The sequence below is a fragment of the Cervus elaphus genome, chromosome 4, assembly GCF_910594005.1.
Source record: "Cervus elaphus chromosome 4, mCerEla1.1, whole genome shotgun sequence".
Taxonomy (NCBI): domain Eukaryota; kingdom Metazoa; phylum Chordata; class Mammalia; order Artiodactyla; family Cervidae; genus Cervus; species Cervus elaphus.
Window position 1 is genome coordinate 16,695,603 of NC_057818.1, and position 14,886 is coordinate 16,710,488.

General features: G+C 39.5%; 1 protein-coding gene across 1 annotated transcript in view; it reads right to left on the reverse strand.

Moving 5' to 3' along the window:
• C4H16orf87 (chromosome 4 C16orf87 homolog) overlaps positions 1-14,164 on the reverse strand; it is a 34,205-nt gene extending 20,041 nt beyond the window's left edge. The window contains exons 1-2 of the mRNA XM_043898375.1: positions 13,813-14,164; positions 8,713-8,809 (exon numbers count right to left, since the gene is read on the reverse strand). Coding sequence (XP_043754310.1) covers positions 8,713-8,809; positions 13,813-13,878 — 163 coding nt within the window. The 5' untranslated portion in view covers positions 13,879-14,164. The remainder of the gene's footprint in view (positions 1-8,712; positions 8,810-13,812) is intronic.
• Positions 14,165-14,886: the final 722 nt, after the last annotated feature.

A 14,886-nucleotide genomic window follows, 5' to 3' on the forward strand; every position in this document is an offset into this window, starting at 1 on the left:
GGGAGACCCGGGTTTGATCCCTGAGTTGGGAAGATGCCCTGGAGAAGGAAATGGCAACCCACTTTAGTATTCTTGCCTAGAGAATCCCATGGAGGGAGGAGCCTGGTAGGCTACAGTCCGCGGAGTCACAAAGAGTTGGACACGACTGAGTGACTTCAATTTCAGTTCAGTTCAGTTGTTCAGTCATGTCCTACTCTTTGCGACCCCATGGACTGCAGCACGTCAGGCCTCCCTGTCCATCACCAATTCCTGGAGTTTACCCAAACTCATATCCATTGAGTCGGTGATGCCATCCAACCATCTCATTCTCTGTTGTCCGCTTCTCCTCCTGCCGTCAGTCCTTCCCAGCATCAGGGTCTTTTCAAATGAGTCAGTTCTTCGCATCAGGTGGCCAAAGTACTAGAGCTTCAGCTTCAATGTCAGTCCTTCCAAAGAACACTCAGGACTGATTTCCTTTAGGATGGACTGGTTGGATTTCCTTGCAGTCCAAGGGACTCTGAGTCTTCTCCAACACCACAATTCAAAAGCATCAATTCTTTGGTGCTCAACTTTCTATATAGTCCAACTCTCACATCCATACATGACTGCTGGAAAAACCATAGCTTTGACTACATGGACCTTTGGTGGCAAACTAATGTCTCTGCTTTTTAATATGCTGTCTAGGTTGGTCATAACTTTCCTTCCAAGGAGTGTCTTTTAATTTCATGGCTGCAGTCACCATCTGCAGTGATTTCGGAGCCCCCAAAATAAAGTCTGCCACTGTTTCCACTGTTTCCCCACCTATTTCCCATGAAGTGATGGGACCGGATGCCATGATCTTAGTTTTCTGAATGTTGAGCTTTAAGCCAACTTTTTCACTCTCCTCTTTCACTTTCATCAAGAGGCTTTTTAGTTCTTCTTCGTTCTCTGCCACAAGGATGGTATCATCTGCACATCTGAGGTTATTGATATTTCTCCCGGCAATCTTGATTCCAGCTTGTGCTTCATCCAGCCCAGTGTTTCTCATGATATACTTGGCATATAAATTAAATAAGCAGGGTGACAAAATATAGTCTTGATGTACCCCTTTTCCTATTTGGAACCAGTCTGTTGGTCCATGTCCATTTCTAACTGTTGCTTCCTGACCTGCATACGGATTTCTCAAGAGGCAGGTCAGGTGGTCTGGTATTCCCATCTCTTGAAGAAATTTCCACAGTTTGTTGTGATCCACACTGTCAAAGGCTTTGGCATAGTCAATGAAGCAGAAATCGATGTTTTTCTGGAACTCTTTTGCTTTTTCGATGATCCAGCAGATGTTGACAATTTGATCTCTAGTTCCTCTGCCTTTTCTAAATCCAGCTTGAACATCTGGAAGTTCACAGTTCACATATTGTTGAAGCCTGGCCTGGAGAATTTTGAGCATTACTTTACTAGCATGTGAGATGAATCCAATTGTGTGATAGTTCTTTACATTAGACATTTTCATATGCACTTCATCTACACTTCAGTCCTCTAAGGTTGGTACTATAAATCTATGTATATACAAGTAAACAGCAGCTGCTCATGGAGGTTAATTAATCTGTTACACTTACCAAACTAGAATCTGAATCTGAAGCCAGATCTTCCATGTAACAACATATAGCTCATGTCTGTACTATACCAAACTGATTTCCAGGCTCTGATTACTGTTAGTCCTTAAGGGCTTCCCTGGTGGCTCAGTGATAAAGAATCTGCCTGTTAAATGAAGGAGATGTGGGTTTGATCCCTGGAGGAGGAAACGGCAACCCATTCCAAGATTCTTGCCTGTGAAATCCCATAAGCAGAGGAGCCTGGTGGGCTATACAGTCCAAGGGGTTGCAGAGTTGGACACAAGTTATGGACTAAACAACAGCCCTTCTTAAAACCCTTTCCTCCTCTGGTTCTATAGCATAGCTTGTTCAGTTGCTCAGTCATGTCCAACTCTTTGCAACCCCATGGACTGCAGCACACCCGGTTTCCCTGTCCTTCACTATCTCCCAGAGTTTGCTCAAACTCATGTCCATTGAGTCAGTTGATGACATCCAACCATCTCATCCTCTGTCCCCCCTTCTCCTGCCTTCAATCTTTTCGAGCATCAGGGTCTCTTCTAATGAGTCAGCTCTCTGCATTGGATGGTCAAAGTATTGGAGCTTCTGTATGAGTCCTTCAAATGAATATTCAGAGTTCATTTCCTTTAGGATTGACTGGTTTGATCTCCTTGCAGTCCAAGGAACTCTCTTCTCCAGCACCAAAATTGGAAAGCATCTGCCTTTTCTAAATCCAGCTTGTACATCTGAAAGTTCTCAGTTCACGAACTGTTGAAGCCTAGCTTGAAAGATTTTGAGCATTACCTTGCGAAATGAGTGCAACTGTATGGTAGCCTGAACATTCTTTGGCATTGCCCATTTTTGGAACTGGAATGAAAAGTAACTTTTTCTAGTCCTGTAGCCACTGCTGTGTTTTCGAAATTTGCTGGCATATTGAGTGCAGCACTTTCATAGCCTCATCTTTTAGGGTCTGAAATAGCTCAGCTGGAATTCCATCACTTCCACTAGCTTTGTTTGTACTAATGCTTCCTAAGGCCCATCTGACTTCATTCACACTCCAGGATGTCTGGCTCTCAGTTAGTGATCACACCAACGCAGTTGTCCGGGTCATTAAGATCTTTTTTGTATAGTTCTTCTGTGTATTCTTGCCACCTCTTCTTAATATTTTCTGCTTCTGTTAGGTCCATACCATTTCTGTCCTTTATCGTGTCCTATCTTTGCATGAAATGTTCCCTTGGTATCTCTAACTTTTTTGAAGAGATCTCTAGTCATTCCCATTCTACTGTTTTCCTCTATTTCTTTGCATTGTTCACTTAAGAAAGCGTTCTTATCTCTCCTTGCTATTCTTTGCAACTCTGCATGTGTCTTTCCTTTTCTCCTTTGCCTTTCACTTCTCTTCTTTTCTCAGCTATTTGTAAGGTGTCCTCAGACGACCATTTTGCCTTTTCCATTTCTTTTTCTTGAGGATGGTTTTGATCACCATCTCCTGTACAATGTTACAAAGCTCTGTCATAGTTCTTCTGGCACTCTATCAGATCTAATCTCTTGAATCTATTTGTCACTTCCACTGTATAATCACAAGGGATTTAAGTCATACCTGAATGGTCTAGTGGTTTTCCCTACTTTTCTTCAATTTAAGTCTGAATTTGACAATAAGGAGTTCATGATCGAGCCAGTCAGCTCCCAGTCCTGTTTTTGCTGACTATAGAGCTGCTCCACCTGCAGCTGCAAAGAATATAATTAATGTGATTTCAGTATTGACCATCTGGTGACATCCATGTGTAGAGTCATCTCTTGTTATTGTTGGAAGAGGGTGTTTGCTATGAGCAGTGTGTTCTCTGTCAGCCTTTGCCCTGCTTTGTTTTGTACTCCATGGCCCAACTTGCCTGTTAGATAGCAAAGTCTATCCCTGATATTTCTCCGTCCTTTCTATTCTTTCTGTTTATTTTGCTGGTTCTTCTTCTTCCTCCTCCCTAGGATTTCTAGGCTTCAACGTTTCATCTGCACCTCAAGGCCACAAGGCTACTCTAATTTATGAAACAACAGAATCTTAGGAAATGCCAAATGTAAAATAATAATGAATTGCTTCTCACTTATCACCCTGACTCATGTAAAAACCACTGTTGGCTGTTCTCCTACAGCTGACACTTTTTCTCAGTTGACAGGACCTCCCTACCTACTTCTACCCATAAAGACTGGAGTCTGCCAGAGTTCTCTTCCTTCCCTATAGACTGTAAAACTAGCTCATCCATTCCCATGATGTCAACAACCATGATTATTTGAAACCTTTATCTCTAGTTAAGGCTACTCCCTGAGCTTCAGATTATATCTCCAACTGGGGAAAAAAAAAAAGTTTACATAGATGGTATTTCACAACTATATCCAAATCTAGTTTCTTCATCTTTCCCTCAAAACTTGTCTTCCCTTTTATCTTCCCTTTCTAACCACTAATCACAATAAGAAATTTGGGAGTCATTCTAAAGCCTTCCCTCTCCTTCAGTTGATTCTAACTTCTAAACACTTGTAGTATCTGACCCTTTTCACTGTTCTCATTACATTTCTACCTTACCTCATTTCTCACCTGAATAACTGGTATACAGAAGGATCTCAAAAATATTTGTTGAGTAAAAATAAAATAAACACTATGGAGAACAGTGTGGAGATTCCTTAAAAAACTGGAAATAGAACTACCATATGACCCAGCAATACCACTTCTGGGCATACACACTGAGGAAACCAGATCTGAAAGAGACAACGTGTACCCCAATGTTCATCACAGCACTGTTTATAATAGCCAGGACATGGAAGCAACCTAGATGCCCATCAGCAGACGAATGGATAAGGAAGCTGTGGTACATATACACCATGGAATATTACTCAGCCGTTAAAAAGAATTCATTTGAATCAGTTCTAATGAGATGGAAGAAACTGGAGCCCATTATACAGAGTGAAGTAAGCCAGAAAGATAAAGAACATTACAGCATACTAACACATATATATGGAATTTAGAAAGATGGTAATGATAACCCTATATGCAAAACAGAAAAAGAGACACAGATGTACAGAACAGACTTTTGGACTCTGTGGGAGAAGGCGAGGGTGGGATGTTTCGAGAGAACAGCATGTATATTATCTATGGTGAAACAGATCACCAGCCCAGGATGGATGCATGAGACAAGTGCTCGGGCCTGGTGCACTGGGAAGACCCAGAGGAATCGGGTGGAGAGGGAGGTGGGAGGGGGGATCGGGATGGGGAATACATGTAACTCCATGGCTGATTCATGTCAATGTATGACAAAAACCACTACAATATTGTAAAGCAATTAGCCTCCAACTAATAAAAATAAATGAAAAAAATAAAAATAAAAAATAAATAAATAAAATAAAATAAACATACTTGTCCCACTAACAGCATGGACATGTCTTACTCATTTTGGAGACTCAGAAATGAGTTGACATGCCTCCCCAGCAAATCTACTGAGTGAATCATTCCAGAGTTTCCATTCCTTGAATCAAACTCTTAGGAAGCAAGAACCAGGAATCGATTTTTAACAAGCTCTCTCCTATATAACTGACTCCATATAACCCTATATAACCCAATCCTATATAACCCTATCCAGCAACAGTCTTTAAGAACTAATGAATTAGTAGTAAATCCATTAGCATGTTGAAAAGGAGCAAACTCAGAGGCAGAAATGGAATTAAAACAACTTTCTGAAAACAGTATGTTGATTCCTTAAAAAACTAGGAATAAAACTACCATACGACCAAGCAATTACCACTTCTAGGCATATACCCTGAGGAAACCAACACCAAAAAAAAACCACATGTATTTCAATGTTCATTGTAGCACTATTTACAATAGCTAGGACACAAGAGATGTCCAATAACAGATGAATGAACAAAGAAGCTGTGATACATATATACAATGGAATACTTCTCAGCCATAAACAGGAATGCATTTGAGTCAGTTCTAATGAGGTGGATGAACCTATTATACAGAGTGAAGTAAGTCAGAAGCAGAAAAACAAATATCATATATTAACACATATATATGGAATCTATAAAGATGGTACTGATGAAACTATTTGCAGGGCAATAATGGAGACACAGACATAGAGAACAGACTTATGGACAAGAGCAGGGGAGAGGAAGGAGAGGGCAAGATGAATAGAGAGGGTAGCACGGAAGCATATACACTAACATATGTAAATAGAAGGCAATGGAAACTTGTTGTATGACTCAGGGAACTCAAACTGGGGCTCTGTAATAACCTAGAGGGGTGGGATAGGGAGGGAAGGAGGTTCAAGAGGGAGGGAACATATATACACCTACGGTTAATTCATCTTGTTGTATGACAGAAACCAAACCAATATTCTAAAGCAATCACTAAATCAATTAAAAATAAATATAATTATTAAAAAAATGAAGGAAGGAAATAATCTTAAAAAAAAAAATAAACAACTTTCCACCCATCTCTCCATAGACCTAGGATAAATAGGCCTCCCACAGACATAAATATAATTAATCCTTGAATCATCTCCTACTATAACTATTCTTTGTCTAATCCAGCGCCCTTACTCAGTTAACATACTTCAAGAGCTCACTTCCATCTTGTAACCCCACAAACTATTCTCTATATAGTAGTCAGAATGATCTTTCTAAAAGGCAAATCAAAGCATGGCACCGTCCCCTAGCCTCATTCCACCTCCCAGGGATAATTTCTTCTCACATGCTAAGAACAAAAACCAAAATCTTACTCTAGTTTAAAAGCCTTAAATAATCTGGCCCTTGTTTATCCCTCTGGCCTCATCTCAAACATTCTCCTGGTTTTACTGTCTACATTGCAACCATGCAGGCCCTTCTGTTCCTAAAATATATCAAACTTTTAACAACCTTAGAATTTTTGCAATTGCAATTTCTGTCAAGAATGGTCTTCTTCATGGATACTACCCCGCTGCCGTGTTCCTATTCAGTCTCAGCTTAAAATGTCACCTCTCAGAGAAGCCCTATTATTGTCACCCTGCTTAAACTTATATGCAGAGTACATCATGAGAAACGCTGGGCTGGATGAAGCACAAGCTGGAGTCAAGACTGCCGGGAGAAATATCAATAACCTCAGATATGCAGATGACACCACCCTTACGGCAGAAAGCAAAGAAGAACTAGAGAGCCTCTTGATGAAAATGAAAGAGGAGAATGAAAAAGTTGGCTTAAAACTCAACATTCAGAAAATTAAGATCATGGCATCTGGTCCCATCACTTCCTGACAAACAGATGGGGAAACAATGGGAACAGTGAGAAACCTTATTTTTTGGGCTCCAAAATCACTGTAGATGGTGACTGCAACCATGAAATTAAAAGATGCTTGCTTCTTGGAAGAAAAGCCATGACCAACCCAGAGTGCGTATTAAAAAGCAGAGACATTACTTTACCCACAAAGGTTTGTCTAGTCAAAGCTATGGTTTTTCCAATAGTCATGTATGGATATGAGAGCTGGACTATAAAGAAAGCTGAGAACTGAAGAATTGATGCTTTTGAACTGTGGTGTTGCAGGAGACTCTTGAGAGTCCCTTGGACAGCAAGGAGATCCAGCCTGTCAATCCTAAAGGAAATCAGTCCTAAATATTCATTTGAAGGACTGATGCTGAAACTCCAATACTTCGTCTACCTGATGCAAAGAAGCGACTCACTGGAAGAGACCCTGATGCTGACCCCTCCCACCCTGAAGGTGGGAGGAAGAGGGAACAACAGAGGATGAGATGGTTGGATGGCATCACCGACGCGATGAACATGAGTTTGAGTGGGCTTTGGGAGTTGGTGATGGACAGGGAAGCCTGGTGTGCTACAGTCCATGGGGTCACATGGGGTCACAAAGAGTCAGACACAACTGACTGACTGGACTGAACTGAACAGAGAAGCCCCCAATCACTAAGCCAAAAGCAGTCTTACAGTCAGACACCATAGCACTCTATTTTAATTCCTTACAAGGCATTTATTACAAGTTGATATTCTCCCTATTTGTTCTCTATTTCCTGCCCACAGGAATGTAGTAATATCTATGACAGCAGTGAACCTGCCTTGACAGTAGATTGATTCACTACTTTAGACCCAAGGCTTAGAACAGTGCCTAGCATATAGCAGGTGCTCACATATACATCTGTAATCAATATACTCTTATTTGGGGTTCAAAAACATACAAACTTCTTTTATTTTATCAAAGATGACAAAATTTCATTTTTAATAAATATATCCACTGAATACACCCAATCTGTCTATATTAATGGGAAGATAAAATTCAAACAAAAAAAATTTTTAGATATATCAGGGAATAACAAAGAATAATCAATGTGTCTAAAAATTATATTCACATCAAAATCAGGTTGTATATTTTTCAGCCACCAGTTTAAAAAAAATTAAAGTTGTTACAAATTTTACCAGCATTATGAGGGGAAAAACCAAATGTCTATCAAGCAGTAAACAGATAAACAAATTGTGGCATATCCACACAAAGAATACTATTAAAACTAAACAATAAAAAGGAATGAATTCTTATTGACATATATAACAATATGGCTGAATCTTAAATCATGCTCAGTGAAAGCAGCCAGGCAAATGAGTACATACTATATGATTCCATTTATATAATACAAAGTTCTAAAACAGTAACAGCAGATCAGTGGTTATCTGAGGCAAGGGGAAATAAGATGGCTAGATCACAGAGAGGAACTAGAAAACTTATGGGAATGATGGACATATTCATTATCTTCATTGTGGTAATTGTTTGATTAGTGTAAACAAAACTTATCAAAGATACACTTCAAATATGTGCAATTTATTGGATGTCAATTATACCTTTATTAAACATTAAAAAAAATTTTTCTTAAATCAAATTAGGTCACTCCCTAAGCCCTTCAGTGGCTCTTCATCCTCCAAAAACAAACAGAAAATCTGTCACAAGCTTTACCAGCATTGGTGAATTAACATTTAAATTAGAATGAATGGCATATTAATGTCATAAAGCCTATTTCCAATAGCTAATAAAAACCAAACACATACTTCAATAGATTTTATTTAAATTCAACAAAAATTGAATAGTAAATTCACAAAAACTAATTTTAATTTTCTACATTGAAAAGCTAAAAATATGGTAAACTCTCACAATTACCTGTAGAAGATGGTGATTTTTCTGGGTGTTTTGCATTTAAAAGTTTTCTGCTAATAAATATGTAACCACAGGGACATGATTTACATGCAACAGGAACCTACAGACAAAAAAAAAAAAAAAGCACAATTTATTATTACTACTTTTCTGTTGTTAAACTTCTTAGTGTTTATTTAGCTTCTTGAGCTGAATGATAAGTTACCAGAAACAGGAATCATGGGTTTATTTAAACCCCACCTCCTTACAATAAATGATGAGATAGGTATTGGGTCCTCTACATCTTCACATTCTACTAATGCATTACAACACGAAGACTACAGCAAATACACAATAAAAGTGTGCTGATGTAAGTGAACAACAGAAAACCACAATAGGATTGATCAGAGCCAAGGAAAATATATTGGAAAAAAGGTGTCATTTCCTAAAATATTAGTTTAACAGCAGTTGATAATAGTTTAACAGCAGTTGATAATATATTGGGGGGGCATGGTTGGGAAGTCATTAACGTAATCCCAGCATAACATTTTGAGGGCCCCACTGGAATAAGGAGATTAGAAATAGTGAAAAGGTAGATCTATAAGACATTTCAGAGGGTAAAGAAATGAAAACAACCCAGGTTCCAACATGAGAGGGTAAGATGCCAATTACTACTGACAGGAAAACAAAATAGTTTACAACAACCAGTTTGAGGGGCAAAAGTACAGTATAAACAACAAAAAATGTAGGACAAAGCAGGAGTTGAGATCTAGGATTTTAATAATCTCAGGTCCAGGAAGGAAGTTTGATAAAACACTTAAATTCTCCAGGCTTCTGTTTCTAAATCTATAAAATATTTTTACAAGAGGCTCCTTTCTCCATTTCATATGTTTTTTTTAAGTCAAATATTACTGAAAAAAGTTTTAGATTTTCCTCTACAATTGTTTCACTAATATTAACCTTAATGTTCCTTGGACTGGGGACACATTCACTAAGGACCAGAAATTAATCTCAACAAAAAGTACTCACAAAATAGTAATTACAATTCCGGTTTGTAAGATAAATTCCATTTGCTGTAAAAGTTTAATTATGATTATAAAGCTTTCATCCATTTATGTACAGAATGCCTCATATTCTAGAATATAAATATTTGATCTAAATAAGCTAAATCATAATTTGGGGAGAATTCCTTTTCTTTGCAGTAAAAATACTAAAGAAAGAACTCTGTTGTGTACTCATGAAAAATAACAATGAATTCTACAAAAATAATCAAAATAATCAAAAATAAACTCTAGTATGTCTAACAGGTTCCTTTATCAAGAATATAATGAGATTCTTTCAAAAAATGGCAGAAAATGTAATGTTACATTTCTTATTAGTGAAAAATATGCCTAAAATAGATAAGTTTTGTCATTTTAAAATTTCACATCTTCATAGAAACCAAGCTCAAAGATACTGACTCATTTCCTTTACACTTAAACACATCATTAAGGGCATACGCAGTAATATAAATTGTTTTAAGTTAATGCTACCCAAAAAACAACAGAACACGATGTTCTTATTCAACAGATCCTTTGCTACTCAACAGCCATTTTCTTTCAGCTACTGAAACTCAACAAATTGAAATTTAATTCTGTGTCTTATACACAAAAAATACATCAACCCAATCCAGAAATAACAGAGTGCTACAGTTAGATGAGAAATTTAACATTTGGCTTTCGGATGACTAACACAATCGATAGGCTGATTTACATCCCTTAATGAAAGCATCTTATGTGCAAGGAACATTTAGGTGCCTGAGCTAAATCACCCTAAAGGCCTTTTGAAAATGGAAAGTTCCTTTCCCTCACACCAACCCTGGAAAAAAGCCAACTAACCACCACCACAATACAGATCCTGTAAAAAGAATTATTAAGCAGGGTGGCCAACTTCAGTAATATTAGTCTCTTTAAATTATTGTATAATTTAGATTTTTTAAAAAAATCTAAACTTCCTTCAAATTTCAGTTGCAATGCCAAAAACAACAGTAATGAAAGTTCTAATGCTATACTTTCAGGATTTTAAAATGGAAGAAAAAAATTCAGTTTTGCTTACTGATGGCTTGTGAATCAATTTATTCCTTGAAAAACAGGTATTTGGATTGTTTGCACATGTTTTACAAGTAAGACAAGCTTTAAAAAAAACTGCACAAAACAAAATTCTGGCCCTCCCTATATTGTTTCACTGATTTAAAAAAGCTCGAAAAATAACCACTTTATGGAGACAAAATTCTGGCCCTCCCTATATTGTTTCACTGATTTAAAAAAGCTCAAAAAATAACCACTTTATGGAGAATACATCTATATTCTTTGTTGCTAAGGGGAAAGTTACCTATAGCAGACATATTTGCTAAAGGTCACATAAAATTTTCTAAAACTTTTTTCCAAAAAAGGGGGAAAAGCTGATCCAATAAAGAAGAAAACAAAAATGCAAAAACAGAAACATACACCAAAGACACCAGAAAAATAAAAAGGATCTTGACTACTACTATACTCAAAATGGCTCAGTAATTTGAATTAGTGGATGTGAAACCCGTTAAAAATGAAAAGTATTGTGGTTTAGATGTTTCAGAACTATATTTTCAATAGAGGCATGTAAAAGGGGATGTTATAAAGCAACTGAAAATCTAGGTCTTTGTTGTTTACTGATCTCTGTACCTGTTTTTAAACTTACACATACAGAACATGTGTAAATCTACTCAGCTGAGGCAACTTCCTCAAACTTTAAAGATTTTACATTTATGCTTATAAACTGTATCTAAATTGTAATTTAATGTTAACCAGGCAACTTAGAATAACAGCAGTATTTTTTTTTTAAGTTTTTTTAAAATGGCTTTCGGGGTTATAATTTTGCTCATTTATAAGAAATCTGTACTTTCAAATAATTAGAAAGCTAAAATTAATCTATTATTTTCTTCAATTGAGTTAGTAAAAGACAAATAGCTTTTAAGAATTACCAAAATTTGAATTAGTCATCATTTAAGTTATCTTAGTTATCTTAAGTATTCAGAATAAAAGACAACATAAACATTTTAAATTATGTTGTAGCTTGCTATGCAATGAATTGTGTCCCCACCCTGCCAAAAACATCCCAGCAATAAATTCATCTGTTAAAGCCCCAACTCCTCAATGTAATGGTTTTTGGAGATGAGATAATTAGGTTTAGATGAGTTCATGAGGGTGGGGCCCTCATGATGGCATTAGTGTCCTTTGAAAAGCTATCAGAAAGCTCTCTTTTCTGCCAGGATCTTGGGGCTTCCAGCCTCCAGAACTATAACAAAATAAATTACTGCTGTTTGAGCTACCCAATCTACAGTATTTTGTTACGGGAGCTGGGAGAGAAGGGTTGTGTGTGTTAACAAACAAAATGAAATACGGTATTTCCAAATAAAATGCTGATCACGTTTTGATGAACAGATAGAAAGACTCCTGCAAGTTTACAATCCTTTCCTCTTTCTTCAACCAGGATATTCAAAACAGGTTAAGGTTACTTTATGCCAGGTACTGCAAGGTCATGATTCACACTAATTGATGTCCTATAGACACTGGAATGCATAATGCATACCATGTAAACCTTAGAATTGTGCATAATTGGAACAAATGGAAATGATTTAAATATTGAAATAATCTTCGACAAGGAGACTTAAATAAAGAAGTCCAATTTTTTCAGAATTTTACAAATTTAGTTCAATGGTAAGAATGGAAATTTAACTTTGGTTTGGAAAACATGGCTAAACTGCTTTTAAAATGCATATTCAATAAATCATAAAATCAATAAACCATAATTTTCCTTGCACAGTCTTCCTCTAATCAGTACATCTACCATTAACCCATAAAAGACACTAAATAAAACATGTAACATTTTCTGTTAAAAGATTTGCTCAATCTTTAAGTTTGCTCCTTAAAGAATGCTCTATAATCAGCTCATTAAAAGAATCTTCAGCCATTTCAAATTACTCCTCATTTTAAAAAGAAAGAAAAAAAAAGAAAGGGGGAGGAGAGAGGTAGTCATTTTGAAAAAATTCTCCCAGTGGAAAAGGAAAAAACACACCCAGATCAGCATGTTGGCGTGAAACAAGGGCCCTAGTACTAATGCTTTAACTGAGAGTTTTAACTCATTAGATTATAAGGTTTTAGAGGAACGGGTGAAAAATGAGGCGTTCTTAAACTAAAAGAGTAAATGAGATTTAAAACATTACAGCTGTGACACCATTAATTCTGTGTGGAAAGCAGTCATTTAAAATTCATAAAACCACATACATATTTTTTAGAAGATCTGGAAGCAGAAATCCTAAATTTTTAACAGTGGATACCGCGGCGGGTAGGGGAACGTGAGAAGAGCCCAGAAAGCAAGGGCTTCAATGGGGACGTAATTCAATTATATTCCATTTAAAACAATGTACAGAAAGGATTCACGATTATTTACGGCAAAAATAATATATTTTAAGAGGAAAGAAAACTCCATATTTCGCCAAAACTTATAACTATTACATTGTGGGCCTTACTGTCACATTTAAGCATCCGCCCAGGTGGCGGGGACAGTTTGGGGGGGTCCACCGTACACATCTGAAATGGAAACAAAGCAACCCTGACTGGCAGGAGGGGGATTTGGGAGCCAGGAGCCCTGACTTGGGAGTTTGCACATCAGGCACTCTCGTCGGGGCAGCAGGGCGCTGAGGGACCGTTCTCGTCCACTTGGGCCGCTGCCCCACACTCCTGCCGCTGTCACCGGAGCCGGCCAGGCTCCTCGAGGAGGCTCCGGACAGGTCGCCCCGTCGGCTTAGGATAAACCCACGCCCCCTCTCACGCAGCCCAGCCACAGGGCAAGACACTCGCCCGTCTGACCGCCGCTAGGTGGACACCGGCCGGGCCGCGGCTCCGGGCGCTTCCCCGGCAACCCCTCGGCTCGGCCGGGCCGGTTTGGGGCTCCCGCGGTGGCCACAGAGCCCGAGGGCTGGCCCACTCGCTCGGCCGCCGGGACCCCGGCGAAGCGGCCTCTCCACAGCCAACGGCCACGGGCAACGGCCGCCTGCCCGCGCGCACCCGCTCCGCTGGCCCGCGTGTTCGGTGCCCGGCTCCCGGCGCCCACCTGTTGGTCACACTCGGGGCATGATTTGGTGGCCATCTTCACTTTCTTAGCTCGAGTTGCAGACATGCTTCTCTCAGGCGGCGGCGGCGGCAGCAGCAGTGGCGGCGGCGGCGGTTCGGGCTCCGCCCCTCGTACCTCAGCAGTCCAGCCTCTGCCCGCGCGGTCCCCGCTGGCCACACCGAGGCTCTGACGGGTGCGCGCGCGCGCGTCCGCGAACTCGAGCAGAGCCTGCGGGCCGAGGAGGCGGGGCGCGGCGTGCGCCGGCTCCAAGGAACTGCGGAACACGCTTCCACCCACACGGCTCCGGTCCTCCAGCGGGTCCCGATTCTCACGAGAAGATACAGCCTGGATTTTCCGACGGGACAATGGACACGCCCTCTCTCGGCCGGATGAACGGCGTGGAGGCGTGGCTAAGCCGGGATTCGACAGTAACGGGCGTCGGGCTCCACCAACGAAAGCACAGAAGGGGCGGGTCGTGCTACTGAGCACGCCCCCTTCCCCGGAGGAAGAAGGTGAGTGAAAAAGCAGGTGGGAGGTTAGACTTTTTGCACAGATACCGACGTTTGATAGACTTCAGTAAATGTTAGCAAGTCTAATCATTGAGAAATTATAATAGACAGCTGATGAGTCTGCTAGATGCCAGCCTTAGGCTCTGCACCGGGAGGTATGAAATTCGTTAAGTCAAATATGTATTGAGGGCCAAATCTGCCAGACAGGTTTGAATACTGGGAGGTGCCTGTCCTCAAACACGTAGTCTAGAGGTGTAGGGCCTAACATTCAAATACAGGGGAAATGAGTTGTTGGGAGGAGTAATTCGGTTGACTACAATATCAAAATTTAAAATTCACCTCGCCTTTGATCTTGCAATCCCATCCCTAAGAATTTGAAATATATTCTCCAGCTGTGCTCAAATGCATTTGTGTGAAGATGTTGCACTTCGCAGCACAGCTTGATCAGAAACAGCCCAGGTGTCCACCAACAAATTGCCTGAGCAAATTTAGGTATGCATACATCAGAATTATCATTGCAGTTTTTCAAAAGAATGATAGTTCTATATGAAGTGATATAATGATC